The 24,012-nt window shown below is 36.2% G+C and overlaps 1 protein-coding gene across 1 annotated transcript in view; it reads left to right on the top strand.

Moving 5' to 3' along the window:
* NBEA (neurobeachin) overlaps positions 1-24,012 on the top strand; it is a 414,406-nt gene that overhangs the window by 379,520 nt on the left and 10,874 nt on the right. The window contains exons 51-55 of the mRNA XM_026862195.1: positions 7,020-7,109; positions 8,601-8,793; positions 11,706-11,777; positions 13,908-14,063; positions 14,958-15,128. Coding sequence (XP_026717996.1) covers positions 7,020-7,109; positions 8,601-8,793; positions 11,706-11,777; positions 13,908-14,063; positions 14,958-15,128 — 682 coding nt within the window. The remainder of the gene's footprint in view (positions 1-7,019; positions 7,110-8,600; positions 8,794-11,705; positions 11,778-13,907; positions 14,064-14,957; positions 15,129-24,012) is intronic.

The raw sequence follows: 24,012 nt of genomic DNA on the forward strand, positions 1-24,012 counted from the left end.
ATAAAATAAAATAAAATAAAATAAAATAAAATAAAATAAAATAAAATAAAATAAAATAAAATAAAATAAAATAAAATAAAATAAAATAAAATAATAAAATAAAATAAAATTTTGAATGTATTAGTAAACAAACTATAAATAAATATATTACTTTTTTCAGTTCCAGCCTATGTTTAGAGTTTTGCACGGCTTTGACTTTGCAAGCAAAGGGATGCTCCCTATCTGCCTTGTATACAGGCAAACAGCAGGGAAGAAAAGGCAGCAAAATTGCCACGGGCTGTGAGCAAAACCCACAGTTTTAAAAATTATCGCAACTATAAAAAGAAAGTGATGAACTGAGCAGCATGGCCTGAGGATCCCCTATAACAACATAGACCTTGTCAGAGAAATTGGGAGTTAAAGCTATTTACTTTAGAGCATAACAGTGTTTGCTGTAGTTTTTAGTGTAATTTAATGAGAGAATTTCACTATATCAGTGGTAAACTCCTTTGTTCCAGACAGAGTTGGAAGGATAAAAGAAAGAGAAAAACTATAGAAATTTTTTTTTTTCCTTCTGGTATGGTTAGGGAGGGAAGAATTTCAATCTTTGACATCAGCCCTTCTTCAGTGGAGGAAGTTTTCTGTGATTTTCAGGGGAACAGGCTGCTGGAGGGGAAAAGGAGGAATTAGTGCTCAGGCACACAGGAACCTCACATGAGAGTATGCCTGAAAGGGTAAGGTTCACTCTCAGCTAAACCTGCCCAGGCTGCAGGATATCCATCTTTATGGTATTTTTGCTTCACCTTCTCTGTTTCTGTTTGTGAGATATATTGAATTTATTTCTCATTTGCAGTGTATTAACCAAATGCTTGCTTAAGCTGGCAGAGTGTTTAAAATATTTTTGTGTCATGAGACACAATGTATTGGACTACCAGGGACAAGAATGGGAGAAATATAAAGGTGAAAGAGGGAAGAACTAGGCATCACAATTAGTAGCTTAATGAGGTAAGTGTGAAAGTTAAAAGGCAGTGCTCTCTGTCACCCATGTGATTCATGCCGGTAAAGAGAATGGGAGAGCTTACCCTTTCACATTCTTACTCCTTTCATAGTACTATTTCCTTTCACAGAGGAATGAGGAAGAAGTTCATGGGTGGACTGACTCTTGGAGGAGGCTGAAAGTCAGCTCTGAGCTCTGGTCTAGTCTCTGCTGGGGAGCCATTTAATTGCACACTGGATCCAGTGAGATACCTCCTGTGAGGGGAAGGAGCTTAAGGATGCCCCTTCTCCATTGTTAAATTAATAAAGTAGTGACCTGTGGAGAAAATCCATTTCTGTGCCTATCTTTCAGTCCCTTGAGTATCCTGATTAAATAACCAACTGTATCAAAGCCTCCAGACTAGTTGAGTCATTGCTCTTGTTTAAACTACAGCAGTTCTTTCCTCCAAACATACAATAATAAAATGGAAATCAATACTCTTAATCTAACTTATCAAAAGTCCTGAAGTTATTGATGCTACTTAACAGCTGTAGATGCAAATAAAAAAGCACTATCTCACACCACTCGTACAAAACAATAACATTTCAAGCTCTTATGCTACCCATCAAAGGTCTGTCAATCACGTTTACTCTGAATATGGTGTTTGGGGGCTGTTGAGCGTGCTGGCTGCGTAGGTGGGAGAGCACATAAAAGATTCCTGTGTTTACTTGGATGCAAAAATGAAATAAACCTTCAGGAAAGGCAGAGTTGGATGACTATTGCTGTGGAGCATATTTCTCAAATGGCTACAGATTTCGTTCTTCATTGGACCCAGTCACCATCCATAGGGGAAAATGGATTGTGGAAAAACCTGAATGTGGTACACAAGAGGAACAAAACACACCAGGATTATGGGAATTAGTAATAAAAAGGCTGAATATGTAAAAAAAAAAAAAAAAACCAAAAACAAAAACAACAAAAAAAAAACCCATAGAGAAACTCAGATAATACGTAGTTTAGAAAAATTAAGTGATTATGGCAGTAATCACTGAAGATGAATAAAACAAGGCCACTTCACATAAGAATAAAAACATTGTCTTACTATCTGCAATGCAGTCTGGTTTTAGGGATTTCTTTCTTCCCTTCATTATTCAAAGTAAAAGCGCTCATGCTTTTATGTTTCTTGTGTTTTGTAGTCACCAGACATCTCTCTCAGTAAAAAGGAAGTTTGCAAATGAGATGGATCATTAATAACTTCCTTGGTGATTTTACCTGCATTTCTAAAGAACTTTTTAGAGAAAAAGTATGTTAAAATAAACTGCTTCATGGCTTAGCCTTTTTACAAAGGTATGTCAAAGAGCAAACAACTCTTCACTTCTGTGATGTTTCGGATGAGTCAATTGTAGCATTTTCATTTCGGTTAGGACTGTGCTTCTGAAATGAATCTGCCGATTGTCCTATTTGCTATGCTTTCATTCACACTGCTGAGCAGTATGTGGAGTGTGTTAACTGGCTTCTAAGTCACAGAAGCAGTGTGTTCCAGGCACGCAGCTAGCAGACCTCAGCCACTGTTGTGGTCTGCAGCACACGCTGGAGCCATCCTGATGGGAAAACCCTGCAGTGGGCATGGTTTCAGCATGGGATCCTCAAGAGGAAGGTGGTGCTGATCTCTTCTCCCTGGTATCAAGTGATAGGACACATAGAAATGGTTCAAAGCTGTATCAGGGGAGGTTCAGATATGACATTAGGAGCATTTCTTTACTGAGAAGGTGATCAAACACTGAAACAGGCTTCCTAGAGAGGTGGCTGGTGCCTCAAGCCTCTCAGTGTTTAAGAGGCATTTGGACAATGCCCTTAACAACATTCTTTAACTTTTGGTAGCCCTGAAGTGCTCAGGCAGTTGGGCTGAATGATCATTGTAGGTCTCTCCCAACTGAAAAAAAATATCCTATTCTATTCTACGACCAAGTCTTCTGCTCTGCAGCTCTGGTCCTGTTGAGTTACACTGCCTGCTGTTGGAGACATTGCCTTTGACCACTAAAAATAGTTCTTACACCTAAAGAAACAGATTGCTTGAATTATTTAATGACAGATTTGTATTTCTTTTTTGACCAGAATTAAGAAATAAAACCCAAATACTTCAGTAGACTGCATAATGAGAAAAGTAGATGTATTGAACTCTTAATTCCACAGGAAGCTGACACTAAGGACTGGTCCGCCAGGTTGCAGAAGAGCATCCCAGTGTCCTTGTGAATGTACAGTCTGCCTTTACGCATAAAAATTGGAAACCAATCATTTATTTCCTTGGAGGAAAATACATTGAGGATATTGGTCATTGTACTATGATTAGTACCATTCGTAAAATCAGATGTTTTGATATATTGATTTCTTAACCAAAATGTGCGTAAACTTATAAGTTTATATTATATATATCTCCCTATAACACTGTTAAATGGCCAATATTAAGTACTGTGAAGTTGTGTTTTACCTGATTGCATAAATTAGTATGTGTGAGATCAACTCATTTTAAATTTTGAATTGCCAGCAAGTTTGCAGATATTTTTTCTTTCCTTGTTCTGACCTATGATTATCAAACAATAGTCTGAGACCCATTTTCTCTTTCTGCAATACATGATCATATCCTAACAGATACTCCCTGAAGTGTCTGAAGTACAAATCTCATTTTATGTGTATTAAAAACAGTGGGAAATCTCGAATCAGCTCACTAAATAGCTTTTCTGCAACACCTTATTAAGAAAGTAAAAGCTAATATAATTGCCATTTTGCTGTTCTGAAAGTGTTAAATTTGACAGCCACTGAATTCCAAGGTAATATTGTTTCTACAATAGGACATTTGAAGGTGAAATGAGAATAAACTTTATTTTATTAAAATATGTATTAAATTGACTAGAATCTGTGTCTCAGGGAGTGGTGTAGCACTTTGCACACAGTACTCAAGATCTGATGGGAGAAAAGGAATTGATTAATTTGAATGAAATGTTTAAGACTTAAATAAATCTAAAGTTTGGTGATTTACAGTTCAAGAGAAACTGCAGTGTACACTTACCAGTTTTCAGATTAATTTCACATACAGCTAGAGTTCTCTTGTAAACAAATCAATGTATTACATTATCATTCACAGATCTGTTCTGTACCTGCTTTTCATTTTGTGTCAAGTGATCTGATGGGAGGCAGCATTAGGAATACCCTTGGGCCAGTCACTTTATCTCTGTATGCTTATGTTTATCTTCTGTGTTAAGTTTTGACAAGGTTTTTCTGTCCTTTTTAAGTGTTGTGAGCTCCAGAGAGGAATACCAGTTGTAGCCATGCACAGCTGCAGTGTTATGCAAACTGTAGTCTCAGTGCAGTAGTCGAATATTATGGGTATTTTTTCAGAAACATTGTTCAGTTTATTTAATGCTCCTAAGAGTTGTCAGTTTTACAAATGGTATTTTTGAAAGAAAAGGATAACATTATTGTTCACAGGGTGGGGGAGAGGAGGTTGTCTTGTAAATGCAAGTCAGCAAAAATATTTTATATTCCCTGAATATCAAGGTTTTGATTCTGCATTTGTTCTAGTTACAGAAGGACTTGGCATTAACTCAGATGTTTTAAAATTATGGGTGCGTAAAATATGCAAGTCAGTATTTACCGGGACAACTTCAGCTGTAACATAATAGTTGGTTTTGACAGTTGTGTTTTAAGTGTCCATTCCTCATAATCTGAAAAATTCATGCTGGTTTATTATCGTATTCTGCTTCTCTTTCTCTTCCTCTATTACTGTCATAAATCTACCTGAACTGAGAGGCAGAACCAGCAAAGTTTATGTCTGCAGAATTTACAGCCAAACAATCAGAATTTGCCAAGATGGACAGCGTGAAAGTAAACGTGTAAATTAGAATTGGGCTACACTGGAAAAAAAATTTAATAATTCATTTCAGTGTGCCTGTGAGAGAACAGAAGTATAATTTAAAGGATCACTATAAAGGGTGGGAGAGGAAGATCTGATTTTTGTTTAGTATTGCTGCCAAATACAATTCACACTCTTATTTCAGCACAGAATTCTTTCAAAAATTAAAATGAAATTAACCTTGATAATTATTTGGAAAATGAAAAATGGAAATTACTTTTATGAAAATATTATTGACAGGTCTGTGTGGAAGCATATATCACAGAGTGCCTGATATTGCTAATATTAGTCTTTGTCATTTTGAAAATTAAATTCAGAAACAAGTGTGATTCCCTTCCCTTCTCCCCACCAGGCAAAACAATTCTAAAGTACTGAAAGTAAATAGAAAATACTACCTTCAGTTTGACTTGAAGTGAATTTTGTGTTCCTGTATAAAAAGTGTCTGCATGAGTGAAGGTATCTACAGTGCATGAAGAGATACTATTTGTACAGTACACATAGATAGTTGCTGTGTAGACGTGTACACACAGACACACATATGCCCACACAAATGCATAGGTTTTGTATAAAGTTACTCTATGATTTTAAATGTATTCATCATTAATTTATGTTAATAAAACCCAAGACGCTCACCAGTTCCCAAGAAACACCCAGTGCCTTGGAGAATGAAGTTCACTCCGAATTAGTCAAAAAAACAAGAAATCACCTGTACTGGGATAATTACAGCACTGAATGCACAGGGCTATGATCCATTGAAACTCCTTCAGTCGCTTGGCTGGACTTTGCATTAAGTTTCTTTTTTGGCAAATGTTTGTTTGTGGTATTTCATTATATACCTGTCAATCTAGGGCATCAAGAGTGGTAGACATTAGTGACCTATTAGGAAATCTCTAACATCTGTTCTTGCATCTCTGCTGTGAAGCGGAGGAAAACACAGATTGGCTTGTCGGACTTATAAAATATGCAGATTGGAAGGATTCTTCTATATCATTAAGTATTTGTTGTGCTTCTTACCATTTTATGTCTGAAAGAAATAACATGATTTACCAAGATAGTAAAGTTTTCAGTGTTTTTCCATGTTTCTTTTGTGGTAGTGAATGAAAAATTCATAAAGCTCTCAAGAAAAATAAGGGTCAGCAGTGCAGGGTACAGTGTGTATATATAGATATATATATATAGGTACATAATGCACAGTGCATTTCACAGTCTGCCAGTTTAGTTTTCTATGAATGCTTTATTCTCAGTTATACAAGGTCAAATAAAATAGTACCTGTCTGAAAGATGAGAGTTCTTTAACAGTATTGCTTTTTAAGCAGCAATATTTTGCCAAAGTTTTTAAGAATATAACAGATATATTTTTGTTTGAATGAACTGTTTGAGTAGTGGAAGCATCTCAGTATATGGGCTGTATTCTACTTCCTATCAAATTGCTTCAGATTTGTGTTGAAAGTAGATTTCAGTCTCCAAGAATGCATTGAATTTGCTAAGTTTTTATTTCAAACCTGTGAAGCCTGAAAGCTCATGAAAAAATGCAATAAAATCAAACATTAAATTAATACTCAATGAATGTATGCAACTTGGAAGGATTTTTACATTAATCTGATTTTACATTAATCTGAATGTGCCTGGCAAGATTTGTTTCTGGCACTTTTTTTGTTTTAATTTACTAATGTTGTTGCTGAAATAGTAATTATTTTGGTTTTATTATATATTATACATGAATTTTGTTTCTCAGTTTGCTTTTCTTTCCCCTCATTGAAGATTCCAGAGGCTTATTTTATTAGAGATCCTCATACTTTCCTCCTTACAAAGGACTTTATTAAGGTATATATGTTCTTTTTAGTACAAAAAAAAAAAAAGCTCTCCCAAGACCTGAACTGCATGTCCTCACAGGTTAACATTTTCACATGTAACGCCAGTTACTGGAAATGAGTATGGTTAGATGGTTAACTGAAGCATGCTTGAAAGGAGAAGCAAAGCTTGTCTACAAAATACTAACACTTGGATGAGTCTGCAGCCTGGGAGGAGAGCACCGGGTGAATTTTCTGGACTTTTTTCATGGCTGACTTGGGATATGCCTGCATTGTCACACAGTGTGTTGACCTCTCTCTTTGATGCATATTGCTCATGACAGTCCCTCTCCCTTGCCCGCAGGCCATGGAGGCGCAGATACAGAACTTTGGACAGACGCCATCGCAGTTGCTTATTGAGCCCCATCCACCTCGGAGCTCTGCCATGCACCTGGTGAGACATAACTGCTGGCTGGGAATGCATTCCCTTTGAACCTGAGGATCCTTTGTAGGTCATAAAGTACCCATTAAACAACACTTTTAATGCCCTCCGTTGCCCATGCAGCCATACTTTCTCCTGGCCGCAACAGCTCGCAGTGCTCTAGCAGAGCAAGGTGGAGCTTTAGTTTTCTATAGTCCTGGCTTTTCCTGTCTAATATTGCATTAAAAGGCCCTACCTTCATAAGTATACACCTGATAAATACATGTTTGCGTTCTTATTTCTGCAAGTACTGTGAATGACTGCAAGCTTTTCTTAGAGTGAGCATGTTGTTTTGTTTTGTTTCAAAGGATGGTTAGGGGCTGATTTATGAACAATGCTTGCTTGACAAAAATGAAGTATATGAGTTCAAATTGTGCTGGAATCTTCTCGCCTGTTCCCCTGGGAGAATACAATGTATATTTCGAATTTCAATTTGAACTCCAGAATTCATTCCTAACGCATTCTTCTCTCTGCTTCTTGCAAAGATGATATGAAATAGCCAAACTGAATGAGACGCATCTCTGTGCCCCTCGGTGCCTTTGATTAAATGCTTAGAGCTAGATATTTTCTTTTAAGTTTTGTAAATCGACAGTAATATGTGCAGTAGTTTCAATCATTTATCTATCTACAAGGAAACCACTCTATTTAGTTGTACACTGCAAAAGTAGGAATTGATCTGGAAGTGTTAGCTGTCTTATTTTAAGTAATGTATAGATGTCAAACATACATAATACTTATATTCTTAAGATATGGTTAATATATTTTGAATAATAATTTATAAGTAGATAAGTAGAAAGGATTATTTGAACTTCTAGAAAGAATTCTATTTGTTATAACAGTGGTTGAAAAAAAAACCCATATTAAAACCAGTACTTAATAACATTATTATTATTTTTCATGTACAAAAAACTGTCACTTCTAGAATCATCAAACAGGTTTATAATTACTTACAGACTCCCTAATAAGTATACAGTTTGCATAAAATTAAATTGTCTATGCTTGGAAGTTCTGTATTTCATTAAAGAATTTATTAAGTAAAAATAAATATCTGTGAGTTTTTGAATCCCTTTTAAAATTTCCTTTTTCAACCATTGTAGTTGATAGCATTTATATTTATGATGGATTAAATAGTTTAACTTTTATTTGACTCGTACTTCTATTGTAGAATATTAACTGCTGTATAATTTTACATTTTACTGTATATTAATTAATGCTAACAGTCATTTTGCACCCTGTAATGATAACCCTTACCATACCTATTCTCTGCTTGTCCTTGTGTAATGATCCAATAATAGCTTCTGATCTTGCTCTCCTCCATCACTAGTGTAGATGTGCAGGTAATGTTTTCCCTGTATGTGCACATGCTTGCCTGCTCTTTTTTAACCTCGTTTTCCCTCAGACCTCCTCACTAATTGTGTTATCCCTTCTGTTTTCTTCTGCTCTCTTCTCCTTTCTACTCAACAGTGTTTCCTTCCACAGAGCCCCCTCATGTTTAAAGATCAGATGCAGCAGGATGTCATCATGGTGCTGAAGTTCCCATCAAATTCCCCTGTCACACATGTGGCAGCCAACACGCTGCCCCACCTGACCATTCCTGCTGTGGTGACTGTCACCTGCAGCAGGCTGTTCGCAGTCAATCGGTGGCACAACACAGTAGGTAGGTTCTTACAGGCTTGTTTCATTCAAATTTAAGGACTGTAACAGTGCAGCTTTAATTTTGAGTGCAATTTAGCTAGATGTGGGTTAATCTCACTTTCCTGCCTGTGCACAAAAAAATTTTTTTTTCTGGTTTGTGTCAAATAATCAAAGTTTTTGTTTTCTCTGGTGTCATTCCTAGACACACACTTCCTAACAGCAACACATCACCATGGCAGTCAATCGATTTGTGGTTACATCGGGATCAGCCTTTGGTATAATGCTTTTCAGGAGAGTGCTGCTCTTCTTGACGCAGCTATTAATATGTCCCAGGTTTCAGGAATACATACTGGCATACTACAGGGTGTACATCACTGTCTGCTGCTTGAGAGAGATTTCAGGTCAGTCCAGGAGCTTGTCATAGGCCTCCCCTGGGTCACCATTAGAATGTGTGTCCCTAAGCCAGCCTAAGCAGCCAGACACTGAACTGTTCTGAAGAGAAGTTTTCTCATTCCCTCCCAAAAAAACACCCAACATGGTCATCCCAAATTTGCCTTCCAGCCCCTCTGCTCACCTCTCCATATTGCTGCTAGGACTGTCCTGTCTCATCACCTGGACAGGTAGATGCTGAGGTTGTCCCAGGCATTACTGAATAAGTGGAGGGGCCTTGAGGTACGTGAGGGAGTAAACAGGTTTCATTTTCTAAGGTAGCTTCCTGCTGTGATATCCCTTATGCTACAGTGTCTGGAAGCTTTGAAGGTTTCTTACCACCTGAGAAAAACAAAAAGGTACCTAGTATTTGAGAGTGTGATTCAGTAGCTGGCTCAGGAACTTTTTAGGGACTAGACAAAAAAAAAAAAAAGAAATCCTCCACTTTTTACATACAGAAGAAACCCCTGGGCAGAAGTAGGTCCTCCTGGAGAAGGATTTATTATATTTAGGTTAGATATCTACCTCCAGTAGACATAAAGATATTCTATATTACCTAGGGGTTTCACTGGATTACATGTAAACATCTCCTCAGTGAATAATTCAAGTCAGGTGAAATGGATCCCACCTCTTATGCACAAGGCTGCCCAAAGACTGGTGTTACAAGGAATAGTTAGAGGAATGAATGTCATACAGGCATGCGTTAGAGGAACTATCAGAGCAAGTGAAGTTAATATCACTCTGAATTCTTGAATACTAATATAGGATTTAATATTACTATTGTTCTGGACTTTTACATAATTTTAGCATGAATATTAAATTTTGCATATATTCTGAATGTACCTGGTTTTTGTAAACAAACAAACTTTACATGGTGGTTTAGAGAATATGACAGGAACAGACCATGCTATCTAATTGACTTTCACAAAGCCATGCATTTAGATATTCCATCAGGTGCAACTGCATTAGATGTGAAAATGTTTTGCCCATTTCTTTAAAATTAAGGGGAAAAATTCAGAGGGAAGAACAAACAAAACATTTTTAAAAAATATTATATGACGGTGTCCTCAGTGAAACCCTTGAAATACAGGAAACTGAAGCATTAGTGACCTTGACGGTTTCCTTCACTGTTATTTGAAGTCATCTAGTTTAGTAAAAGTCGTGTTGGCTTTACAATGCATGTGACGGTTTTAGTTTTTCATATATACTCTTGTAAAACATATAACATTGCAAACATGCAGAATTCACATCATGAACCAACCATGAACTAAACTTCACACCACTTGAAAAATTCTGGTGCAGACTTCAAAGAGAGGAATACTTTCTGAATATATTATAACAGGAAGAGACAGGAAAACAAAACTGTTTGGAGAATCAAAACTCATTCTAATGACTTTCCTAACTTTTACATTTTGCCTGGCAATGTCTTTTATTTTGCAGGAAGCTAATCCAGGACAGGGTATACATTTCCTGCTATACCATAATACTATTTTTAAAAATCGCAACTCTAGTATAAAGGATGCATTCATCTACAGAAATGTGTACAGACCACTTTTACTGTTGTGAGTTGTATGTAAAGCTTTAGGGTTTCTACCAGTAGAAGGCATTTACATAGTCATCGCACAGTAGGAGCAAATGAATCTCAGTAAAGATCTGTCCCAAAATTGTTCGGTTTTGAAAGGAGGGAAGGAAAAGTTCTCAAAGCAATGTTTTTCAGAAGATAGCGGGGCCAGCTGTAGATGCTGTTTTCTTCTACCTGTTCTGGTTGTCTGTTGCAGTAGTAGAAAATGCAGTAGTAGAAAACTGAGTTTATTCCCCAGAATGTCCTCTTACGGAGGATATTCTTGTGCAACATGGCAGTTCCTGACAAAAACTGTGTTTTCAGTAGTGACCATTGTGATTTATATGCCAGGGAAGGTGCTCAGAAGAGCCAAAGCAATGCTATACATGCACAGGAGCAGATAACACTAAATATGCAGCCCCTGATACACATTTGAACAGCTTAAGGACTGCTCAAGATAGAAGTAATAGGAATAATTGTGACAAATTTACTGTAGCCCACAATTTCCCAGCTAAAAATTCTAGATAAATCCTTAAAAAGGTCCAAGTTTCTGTCACTTACAAGTTTCTATATGTAAGAAACTCATAACAATGTTTAATCCAATTATTTTTATTTTCCGTGCTATTATAAGATCTCCCCCAATGCTAAAACATAGAAAAATTTCTCTGCTACGCTATTTTAAAGGAGTTATTTAATTAATGTTTGTGGCTGCGTAAATCATGATGAAATTAATGCTCATACATTTATAGTTACTATTACATAACTGAATTAACAAATGCATATTTGTGTAGCATGGAAGGAATCTTAAAAGACTCATAGAACTAGTAAGAAGTTACTTTTTTCATATATAATAATGCAATAATGTGGTTTTGAACCTAGAAAAATCATATAAAAAATATAGACAACAAGGTTGTCATGTGCTTTATTCTTCCTTTCATGCATAGGCCTTCGAGGAGCCCCAGGATATTCTTTGGATCAAGCCCATCATCTTCCAATCGAAATGGATCCATTGATTGGTATGTCAAAATGAAAATGTAGCAATATATTTGAAAACAGCATTTTCAAGAATTATTGATTAAGCTATATTTGTATATTATGCTTCATTTAACACAGGAGAGAGGAAAATATTTATTCTTGTCAGTCCTGGAGAACTAAAAGCAGTAGCTATTGATGCTGAATGAATTACATGAGTGCTATTTGTTATTAACATCACCAGCAATTGGTATTTAAGAAACAACCAATTAAGTCACATTGTCAGCCCATATCTATAATTCTGTTCTTTTATCAGGTCACATTAGTAAAATAAAATGTGAGGGTCTGGTAGAGTTCACATATTTTCATTTCTTACAGCCAGTAGTGTGTATCTCAGTGCAGATGTAGCTTCATTTCTTTTCATTTAATTTATGATCTGGATTGTTCAAGACAGCATTACTAAATTAATAAAGACTGGGTTTTAAATTGATACATAATCGTATTTTTTAAATCCAAAAATATTTGAGAAAGTGAAATATTTTGAGAAGTAGCATCTGCTAAAACTGTTAGATCGCAGGGCTTGTATTACTGACAGCCCTTATTTCTATTTAATTGCAACTATTTGCCGTTTGGTTTGTTTATATTTTGCCATAAGCATATTTTTGAGACAAACTGGGGATAGGGAAGGTTCTTAGAGACAATTTTGTAGCACTGATGAGAAAAAAAAGGCATTTTTAAACATCCCCAGATGAAAAGTTCCTTTTTCTCCTGTGTCAATATTCGCAGTTGAAAGATTTATATACAGGCACCTCAGGAGCGTTAGCTTCCTCATTCTGTATGCTTCATTTGATCATATAATGACAATAGTTTTCTTTTCAGATTTTCCTCTCAAAAGCTAGAGCACAACTATTGTGCCTACCTGTTCTGGAAATCTGAGTAATTTATTATTGATTACCTTCCAGTAAATGGACATAGAGGGTCTGGTAATTTAAATATGTGTCCTTCGAATGTATAGAAACATGGTATTAACTTTTACAAGCAAATTTAAAATAAGTGGTCTTTTTGGTTGAGTCATTTCATGCAGTGGTGATCAATTTAAGTAGGATAACCAAAAATAGGGACAAAAGACATTTCAGAATATTATCTACATTAAGTCGTGTTCCTACGTTAGGAGAAATCTGCCTCTCAGAGTGAGTTTTATCTCACCTAACTTCATTTAGCTGAAGTTAGTTGTCAAGATTCCCTCCATTGCTACTGTAGAAAAAGAAAGCATCCTCTGGAGTTGTGTAGCACTTGGATAGCTATTACAGCATGAGATGGCTTGCCATGTGAAAAGTCTCTCTCTCCAGTGAGTACAGTGTAGATAATTAACTTAGATTATATACTGAACTTTTAGAAAGTTAATATTAAGTGAGAGGGAATACACCTTTGTTGTATTGTTGAATCCTGTCTGTTGTGTCACAGGAAGTAAAGAGCACATTAGCTGGTTACTCCCAGTCCTTCCTAACAGCTCTGTTTGACAGTCAGGGTGGAGGGTTTCTTCATGAACTTCTCTCGGGGAATTTCCAGGTGGCATTGCCAGTTCTAACATTACTGCCCATGGCCTGGCTCCCTTCTTGAGGAGTAGGTGATAAGACCGTGTTGAAAAATCACATTAGATTTGAATAGCTTTATTGGTTCAACCCTTATATTTTTGATCCAGTTAAGCATCTGCAGGTATGGGGTATGTCAAGGTCACACAATGCAAGCTGGGATATTTTCTGTAGGAGAGATGCCAACCATCAAGAATTGACTTTCTGCAGTCTTGTTACCATTGACTTGGTATTTTAAATGGACTTCCATCACTTTCTCCTAGTTCAATTTGGTTTTGGAGAGTACTTCAGCAGAGCACTTAAAATATTGCCACATATTATACAGTGCATCAAGCAGTTTATAAGAAATTCTCATCTCCTCTGAAATCTTTTGTCTTATTCAAAGGGAAACCAGAAATCTCACAATAATTTTGTATTTCTGACACCCATATAGACAGCTCTAAATGTTCATATTCAAAATGCTTACTCAACAACAATTCACAGTTCATTGAAAGTTAAATGTATTCATTTTCTCCTGTAAGTGGATGACAGGAAGGTGTTGGAATGGCTTACTTGTAAAATGTGTTTTGCATTTCGTTACAGCCAATAACTCTGGTGTGAACAAACGGCAGATCACAGACCTTGTGGATCAGAGCATACAGATCAATGCACATTGCTTCGTGGTCACAGCAGATAATCGCTACATTCTTATCTGTGGTTTCTGGGACAAGAGCTTTCGAGTTTATTCTACGGAAACAGGTCACCCTAAATACAACTATGTTTCTTCTTAGGTCACAAAGTCTTAATGCTACCATATCTAATGCCTATGCTTACCATTCAATAAATTATAAATAGTAGTTTATAAAATTCTTCATTATTGTTTAGGCATAATAGCTTTAAGATGCGCTTTTTTTTTTTTTTTTTTTTTTTTCAATAGCTTTTGAATACCATGGTTGTATTCAAAGAATCGATCATATAAAAAGGATCAATCAAAATTTTTGTTACAATTTTTTTCATGGCTGTATTGTTTCTATCTCTATTTATTTAATGTAATAAGGAAGTAGGTTGCATAGCTTGCTACTGGGAACTAATATTTTGTTTCTTTGATTGCTTAGCTTAATATCATTCAGTTGTCATAGTTGAAACCAGGACATCAGTGTATTGCAAAAAACTGATTGCAATAATAGTAAGAATGAGGTGATAATCACAGTAAACCTTAGTTTGACATTAACATGGCACGAATATACATTTTTAATATAATAATGTAACACCATTATGGAAAAGTTCATATGCTGTCTTATGCATATCATTCACGAAATTCACAAATAGTGTTCTAACAGCATAGCTTAAATACTGATGGAGCAGTAACTCCACTTAATATTCAGTGACTGCAGCACTGACTTAGATTTTCAGAGATAAGGGTTAGGCTATGGATTGACACAGGGCACAGCCCACAGTAGGAACATAAAAAGAGAAAAAAAAAAAAAAAAAAAAAAATTTTAATCTTGTTGTAGCATGTAGTAAACTCTAATTAAGGGACACGATGCAAAAATTACATTCGAATTGAATATTTGTTAATGATTTAGTTAGTGATTTCTAAATGCTGCAAGTACTTTAAAAAACTGAATTTGTATCACTTTGCACTCCCACCAGGAAAATTAACTCAGATTGTGTTTGGACACTGGGATGTCGTGACTTGCCTTGCCAGATCAGAGTCCTATATCGGTGGTGATTGCTACATTGTGTCTGGGTCTCGTGACGCTACATTGCTGCTTTGGTACTGGAGTGGCCGACATCATATTATAGGTGACAATCCAAACAGCAGTAAGTATCTGCTAAAAAAAACCTTCCTGAGAGGTCCTCTGTCACACCTATTGATTTTTAGCATTCCTTCTATCAGCTTCAGAAGGCATTACCAAATATAACAATTATTTAATTTATAGGTTGAAAGTTGAGCACCAGATGCTAAGCAATTCATTAAATACTAGCCCAAAAAATGTTTAAACAGTCCATGCATGGTAACAGTTAATAGTATGGGAGTAATTCTTAAATTCATAATTGCCTTTATCACTTACAGCATCATGTCATCATAAACTAGATGGTTATGGCCTTTAAGTGACAGGACGTATATCACTATATTTTGACTTTCCTTTCCCCAGAAATACTTTTTGGCATTTTAACTTACTCCTTTTGTGCTACAGCATGCTATATCAGCTGCTTGCCTTTTCAAAAAAGGAATGTCTCACATGCCATGGAATTAAACAAGTCTCTCTGAGAAAGGTCTTTCTATAGGAAGCAAACCTTTGGAGAAGCAATGTGACTGAATAAAAATAGAAGAAGATAAAATGTCAGGAGGAGTTTACATTTCATTTGCTGGGGACTAACTATCAGTGCTTTGCAGAGTGAAGGGGACACAAAAATAATAATATTAATTTAGGTAAGAAGGCACTTGGTGCACTACTAACATACAGCGTCCCTTCACCCAAGCCAGAAATGTGACCACAGCTAAAAGACAAGAGCAACTTTTATCCATGTACGATAGCTGTTTTGTACACTAAATCCATTTCATTCAAAACAGTTTCTGAATTCTGATGATTATTATAAGCACAAGGATATTGCCTCTTTAGATAAACATGGAAGAATCCGTCACTATCAATTTTGATTTCTGGTTCAAGTACTGACTGGAGGCAGTTGTAGACCTGTCAGTTACAGACATCTAAGTGAAATAATTTCTTCAACTCAATGTCTGGTATAAAAGTGTTTTATTTGTTTCAAAGTAATTTTTTTTTTAAATTTTACAGCAGCTGATTTGTTATTGTGTTTTAATTTTCTTCCATTTGTCTATGAACAGGGAAAAGGAGAGACAGATAAAAACCTCACTTTCTCACCTGACTTTATTTAGTTTTCATATCAGAGAGAGAATGGAAAAAAAAAAAAAAAGTGTTCCCATAACAAATTTCTCTATTTTTAATGTATATTCCAGGGATTTCTTGGCTCTTAATTCTCAGATAGGGAGGAATTCAGTCAGAAAAGGAATTTCATGTCAGGACACTGTGTTTAACTTGACACCATTTTGCTTCCTTGAATGCCTGTGTCATTCATATCAAGTTTTAGTGATTTCTATGCTGTCAGGAAAAAAAAAAAAAAAAAAAAAAAAAAAAAAAGCTTGCTCCTTCCATTAAAGAAAAAATGAAAAATGTATGACTTTTCCTTTACTTCATTTGATTATATGGGTCTTAGCCTTGTCATTAGCATCTCCTTACTGGTTGATACAAACTGCTCCAATTCTTTTGCAGATAGACTTATTTTAGTTTTGATACCTTTTTGACATTATAGACATATCTAAATGCAAGAAAGTGGTACTTCTGGGAATCTCAGGTTTTATATCTTAGCTGTGTAAATTTGGAAGGTCTTCCTTGGAGATCTTTCATTTTATGAAAAGAAAGGATATCAGTCAGCTGACAGAAATCACTGAAAAAAAGAATTTTGTATGATTCACTCTCTGTCTCTAATTCTATATAGATAAGGTGCTGTTTTGCTGAAGAAAAGGCCTTATAGTCAGATTAATGGGAGACTGTGCTGTGGATAAACATGTCCAGGCAAATATCTCACAGGCATAGGTAGCAGAACTCAGGAAGATTAAATACCCAAGTCCACTGTGGTAGCTTCAAAATACATTGATCAGATTTCTTCCTACTCATGTGGAAGACATGTTGAAGACTTATGTTGAAGAAGAGTGATGTCATCACTGTTACTGCTATCTCTACTCACTGGATTAAAGTTACCATGGATATGCTAATTATGTACTAGTACTGTACTATAGCCAGAACTTCATGTGTCATAAACATATCCTTGTTGACAGATACTTTGACTTTTCATGAACATATACTTAACTTTTCATGAACATATATCAGTAAGGGTAGATCACATGCCTGAAGAACACAGGGGAAGTGGACACTTCGAAAGCGAGAGCCACCCTGCAGGAAAACCTGGATAAGCTGGTAAAGTGGGCTAAGAAGAACCTTATGAATTTCAACAAGGACAAGTGTAGGGTCCTGCACCTGGGAAAACATAATTCAGGAGTGCAGCTCAGGCTGGGTTCTACCCGGCTGGGAAGCAGCTCTGTGGAAAGGGACCTGGGGGTCCTGGTGGACAACAAGCTCAATATGAGTGAACAGTGTGATGCAGTTGCAAAGAAAGCCAACAGGATGCTGGGTGGCATCAATGGCATTACCAGCAGAGGTAAAGAAGTCAATATCCCACTCTACTCAGAGCTTGTCAGGCCACACCTGGAATACTGTGTTCAGTTTTGGTCCTCACTATAAAAAAAGCTGTGGATAGATGTGGAGAGAGTCCAGAGAAGGGCCACAAAGATGAGCAAGGGACTGGGAAGCCTGTCATATGAGGAAAGGCTGAGAGAACTGGGTTTGTTTAGCCTGGAGAAGGCTTAGGGGAGACCTTATCAACATGATCCAGTATTTAAATGGTGGCTACAAAGATGATGGAGACTCCACTTTTAAAAGGTGTCCCGTGGAAAAGATGAGGGGTAATGGGTACAAGTTACTCCTGGGGAGATTCTGATTGGGCACAAGAGGAAAATTTTTCACAATGAGAACAATCAGCCACTGGAATAATCTCCCCAGGGAAGTGGTGGATTGCCCAACACTGGACACTTTTAAGATTCAGCTGGACAGGGTGCTGAGCCATCTTGTCTAGATCTGGCTTTTGCCAAGAAAGGCTGGACCAGCTGATCCTTGAGGTCCCTTCCAAGCTGGTATTCTATGATTTTATGATTCTGCCTTCCAAAACTTCTACAGTTACTAAATCGTTCTGCTGAAATAATGACTACCCTAAACTGACATGGTAGTTGTTGTATGACTGATTCCCTGTATACTTATTTTCAGGAGTGAAGCATTCTCAACAATCCTTATGAAAATATGTTTAAAGTTTTACATAGTTAAAGCCACCAAAGTAGTAAAGAAATATTTCCTAATCTAATCTTCTTCTATACTTACTGGTAGAAGATTAAGATTTAGCTTGTAGGAAAAATGAAACTGAGATGTTCACTGTAGGTCAAATCCAATTAGTTAACATCTTTACAATGAATTTCCAGAAAGATGTAGATGATATTTGCAGTGGAAAAAAGGGGGATTACTTTTTTAAAAGCTGTCGTCTGGAGACACAGATAAGATATTTTATACCACAGATTGTAAGAAGGTGAAGAATTCAAAGAAAAATGTCAGGTATAGTAATTATCTGGGTTAGATGTTTGACTTTATAATTATCTTTTAAGCTGAAAGACAGTTAATTATCAATTTCAGCTTTGATGCATCCAGTTACCAAAAGGAACTTCAGTTGTTTCAGAAAATGTTAAGGGGGCTAAAAAGCAAGTCCCCAGTCCTAAACAGTTTAAGTAATTTAACATCTGTATAGAAAAATGTAGATACTGTTTCATTAGAAAACAGCAATCACAATCAGTTATTGTGAAATACTCTGGGGCAAGATTGTCAGAACAAACTCCTTACCGATTCTAGTAAGATTTCTAGAATTCATGACTTAGATAAAATCTCCACTAAACAACATGAATGTCAATAACATAACTTGTCAGACCTGTGTAGAGCCTTCTGCTGAAATACGTGTGTAGGCATGTGCTCGGAGGGCAACCTCAGCTGTGTCTGTGGGAAATACAGAACCAGCTTTGGTTTAAAGAGGAGAATGGAGAAAAACTGTGTCTTTGATAAGAGTCTCGCAAGTGTCTTGAAAGCTTGCCTATGAGAGCATGATGAGCATTTTATAACTTTAAAATATTTTTTCCAATCAATGTGTTTATTAAGTTATCACTTTTGTTCTACAATAAGTATCAAAAAGGAGTTTCTGGTTCAGTTTGCACCTGTCACAGGGTCTTGACACTTCTCACAATTGCTGTGAAAAGAAAGAAGTTTTACCAGATTTTAAATACCATGTTTTCCAAGGAGTAGCTTTAAAAATAGCTTGTAAAAAAATCCTTCTGGCTAGAATGTTTGTCCAGGAAGTGGGAGACTAAGTTCTTGGCCTCCAGAGACTGAGGGAATTCAAACCTGCATTCCCATATTCACAAGCATATGCTGACTATCAGGCTATAAATTAATGTGGGAGGGGCGCTGTGTGAACCTCCAGCTTTGGTGGAAAGCAAAATTCTTCTCTCTGCTCTTGTTTATGCATCTTCTGTGACATGATGATTGGATAGAAATAGAGATAAATCAAGAAACCAGGAACCAAACCTGCGTATCTTCAACAGCAGTATGTAGGGCAGATCTCCCTACTCGTACTTTCTGTGGTCCAACAAAAATTGGTTTCATGGCTATGCAATGGCTAAGCTCTGATATCAGTGATAGAAAATGTCTTTATCCAGCCTAGACTAGAGGCTTGTGCCTGGGGATGCTCCTGGAAAGTGTGAGATGTGGCATTAATTCATTTAGGTTGAAGGGGCAGTTGAATGCAGGTTTTTATGTATGTTTGAGGCTCCCCTTATTTCTTTATCCTTGCTTAGGTAAGTACCACCTTTGGGAAAAACACTGAACTGAATGAAGCTTAGTCATCTTGCCAGGGTCAGATACCTCCTTTCTAAGCCAAAATTGCCCATCTGAAATAGGTAATCTGAATCTGCACCTTATTAAGTTGATGACCACATTATATAAATCAGCTGCAGTTGAGAGAACAGTGAAAGGAATCTGTTTTCTTTTAGGAAGACACAGCACATGCAAAAGACATAGTTTGCTTATTTTAATTCTTTGAAGTGATCTGGCAAATGTAAATCTTTGCAGTTCTAAGAGTCTGAATAGAAAAATTATTGAGATGGAGTTTGACAATGTGTTTTGATTTTTTTTTCTCTTATGATATATTGAGACTTGTTTTAGCTGAGCACTAATTTGTATACAAATTTCTTCTCACATAGCAACTGTATTAGTCATCACAAAAAGGAGCAAAGAGAGTACATGATATGCCCTGGAGTTCAACATGTATCGTTATAGTTGTTTTATATTTTATGATTGCTTTATTGAATGTCTCTTTCAAACAAGTGACTTCGAAAATGAGAATTATCTCTGAGTCTTTGAATACCAAAGTGGATGATAGAATTGCAGAAAAGTGAGGGACAGATGCTTTCATCTGAAACAGACACAAATTCAGAAACTAATTTGGAAGTGATAAAAATTAATTTGCACACTTTAATTGGAATCAGACTCCTGCATGAAAGAAAGGAAGAGTAGGCAGCTTGTGCTAAAAGCTGATTGAATTTTTTGTCAGGTAAGTATGTTGGACTTGGCCGCTTATCCTCTTGAGCCTCTCTGTGCAATATATTACATTCACCCTCTGACTGGTGTTCTTTAAAAGGATCAATGCTATTCCTGTTTTCTCCCTAGAGCCTGAAATTTCATTGATCTTGGGACTTGACATTTCTCATTACCTATTGTAGCTTCCAAGAGGATGGTCACACGAGGTGTGAGAGTTAACCCTGCTTTTTCTAACGGGAACTGTGCTGACGGTTAGAAAATATGTGTCTATCAGCCCTAAGCTGGGTTTGTTTAACATTATAACATAATCCTCAGAGGTGCTAACAATTCGTCCTGTCCCAGTGAGTATATTCTGTATATACCTGAAAGGCAGGGTAAGCGCTACCATGAAGGATCTTTGTCAAGTTAACATGCACTTTTTTTAAGGTCATGAAGTATACTTTTAAGTATTCCTTTCACATAACATAATTTTGAAACAATTTCAAATTGTGAACATCACAGATTTTATGAGTTTATGTCTTGAAAGAGTAGTTATATTCTGAACTCAGAATATTCACTTATTCTTTTATATCCCTCTACATTTTAATACCCTATAAAATGTCCTAGTTTAACCTTGAAAAGGCAGCAGTTTAGAAATAGCCACCGGTGTGACCTGTACAAAGTGGACCGAATGGCCATCTGAAGGTTCTGCAGAAGCACGTTGGCATACATGCCATTTGCTTTGCTTGTTTAAAGAGTTATTATGGTACTTGTATGTTTGTGCAATTTAAGCATTAATTTTTAAAATACAGTGTCTTAGCACTGTTCTGCCAGAGTAAAAGCTCTTCAAAAACTAGTGTATGATTTTTACTGGCACCATCTCTACTCTCATAGCCAAAGACATCTCTCTCCTAAGGCTTCTACAGAAAGGTAAATGAGCCAATAATACACCTGAACTAATGCAGTTACATCTAGCATTTTATCAACAGATGTCTGTGCCCATGCTTTGTTGCTTGGAACTGTACAGTGCAGGGTGGTTCAGCAACTTGCCAAAGTTCCCAAAGCAATTTAGTGGAAGAAATAGGAAGAGAAGCAGCAAATCCTTACTCTTCTTTCCTCCACTGTAATTTTCCTTTTGGGGTCTGGATAGGTGCAAGGTACCTGGAAGTCTACTCACCTGGTTGAATTGTTTGTAGATATATAAAAGGCTGCTCACATTCCTCAGCAAATAAACCAGTTCTGCTGGAGGTGACAATATTTTGAATATATGAATATATTTCTGTCAGAAATCTTTCTTTTACAAGCATTGCTCTCTCATGTTGTGGACATTGTTAATGGCTATTTCCTGTTTTGAAATATTCCTATTTATTGCTCATAACCTTATCTTTTCGTCAAACTCCAAAATGTTTTTTCTGGCAAGAAAAATTCAAGAAGGTTATTGCATTTCACTTCCATGAAAGCCACTATGATATTTTTTTTCTGATGACTATCCCCTCAAAAGTTATAATAGTAAAGTAAATAGTAAAGTAAATTATTTTCAACAAATAATTCAGCTATAGCCTTGTACTTGCATCCGTCAAAGTCAAAGATGAAATGGAAGCTGAGATTTGCCTCATGTTTCTTTATGCAGATGACTCCTAGATGTGTCCCCATAGCAATAGCTACATAATTCCTGGGGAAAAAAAAAAAAAAAAAAAAAAAAAAAAAAAAAAAAAAAAGTGAGAGAAACAGTAATCCTGTCTATTCTCTGTATTTTCTTCTTTTTTTTCCTTACAATGCAAGAACATGATTTGTTCCAGAAGAACATTGCAATAGTATTAAGCATTATATTTTTCAGAGAGAAGGGAAGATGTATTTTATTTTAGACTTTGTAGAAAAACTTATTTGTTTGGAAATACAGCAGATTATTATTTTTTTTTCCTTCTACCCTCTAGTAATTTGGTTCAAAGGTGCTCCTTTGGGGAAATTACAGGGAGTTTACAGTGATGGTATCTCAGTTCATAGGTAGGATTTCTTCACCTGCAATTCCCTCAGAGCTGCAGCCTTTGACATCTGGCTGCATCTATCAATGGTGATGTGACAGTGACAGAATATTTTGCTAGATTTTGAATGATTCCTGGAGTTCACAACTTCTGTCCTTAGCAATAAAATATGACAGAGGTTCTCTTCCCCATGCCACAGTTTTTTCTGTAGAAAGTATCTCTGAATAATTTTTTTGTTTGAGCCCTAAGGGGAAAAATCCTATTTTCCAATTAATGTCGGACTGTTACTTCTGTTAATGATATTCTATTATTAATTTGTATTTACTGAAAAACAGGACTCAAAGATCTATGTTCCAGGGCAGTTGTTTCTTTATAAGCATTTTCCTTTATAAATCAAGTCAATGAAATATGCCCTTTTTCATATTCTGACATTTTACAGTTTCATGATATTATAGTGTTTTCCTAGGAAACATTGAGGAAACTCCTTTTGAAAATCATATTATTTCTTTTCCATTAAAAAATTTGTAACTATCGAATAATTTCAGTCATTCACCCTTGCAGTCTGCTGACACAACTGTATACACCTCTGTAATCAGAGCTTAAACCACGATGAACCTTGAGCATAATTCCTTTCTCTTCCAGGATGACAAACAAAAAAACAAACCAAAACAAAACAAAACGAAGTGAGAAATTCTGCATTTAGCTGAATAACATTTTTTTTCACTTTTCTGCTATGCACTCGGAGAAAAGAAAACCTCAAAAGGAGATTGTGTTCTCAACAGCAACACTGATGAGGAAATGATAAAAATCTAAATCTCAAAATACAGCTAGTATTGGATGAGATACACAAATCATCTTCTGTTTCTTCCAAAATCCATCCTTCCCTAGCAGTAAAGCCCAGTTTTCAGTTCACATCTTCACTTTCCAGGCCAGAAAGATTCTTTTCTTGCAGGCTAAGTTAAAGGTTGGGAAAATAGGATTTACTGGGGTAGCTGTTTTCATTAGAGATAGGAAATTGTTAATGTGTCTCTACAATGCAATGATAAAACCAGGTAGATTGACTCCCTGTACTACTGGGTCCAAAACAGAAGTCTGCAAAACCATGGTTCTCATCTGGTTCAAGAAAGATAGTAAAATGCGTGGAATTATTATTAAAATTTTGATGACAGGAGATGTTAGGATTTGACAAGAAATACTGTATATTCATGCTAAATTTTCAACTATTGTTACATACAGTTCTGGCTACTGAAATTTAAGAAAGAACTTGGAGTTAGACAGACACAGAAATGTGTTTCTACAATGACTAAAAAATGGCAAGCCTGTCACTGCAAAGGTTTGTAAGAGTTTGGTTTGTGTAACAGAGACAAGAGGAAAGACTGGGTGGGCTGATTTATTCTGTAAGTACATCAGTGGGGAAAACACAAGAGAGGGAAAATACCTGAAGCTAAAGGACAATGCTAACACAAGAACAAAGAG

This window comes from Athene cunicularia, assembly GCF_003259725.1.
Source record: "Athene cunicularia isolate RWA chromosome 1 unlocalized genomic scaffold, athCun1 chr1_part1, whole genome shotgun sequence".
Taxonomy (NCBI): Eukaryota; Metazoa; Chordata; class Aves; order Strigiformes; family Strigidae; genus Athene; species Athene cunicularia.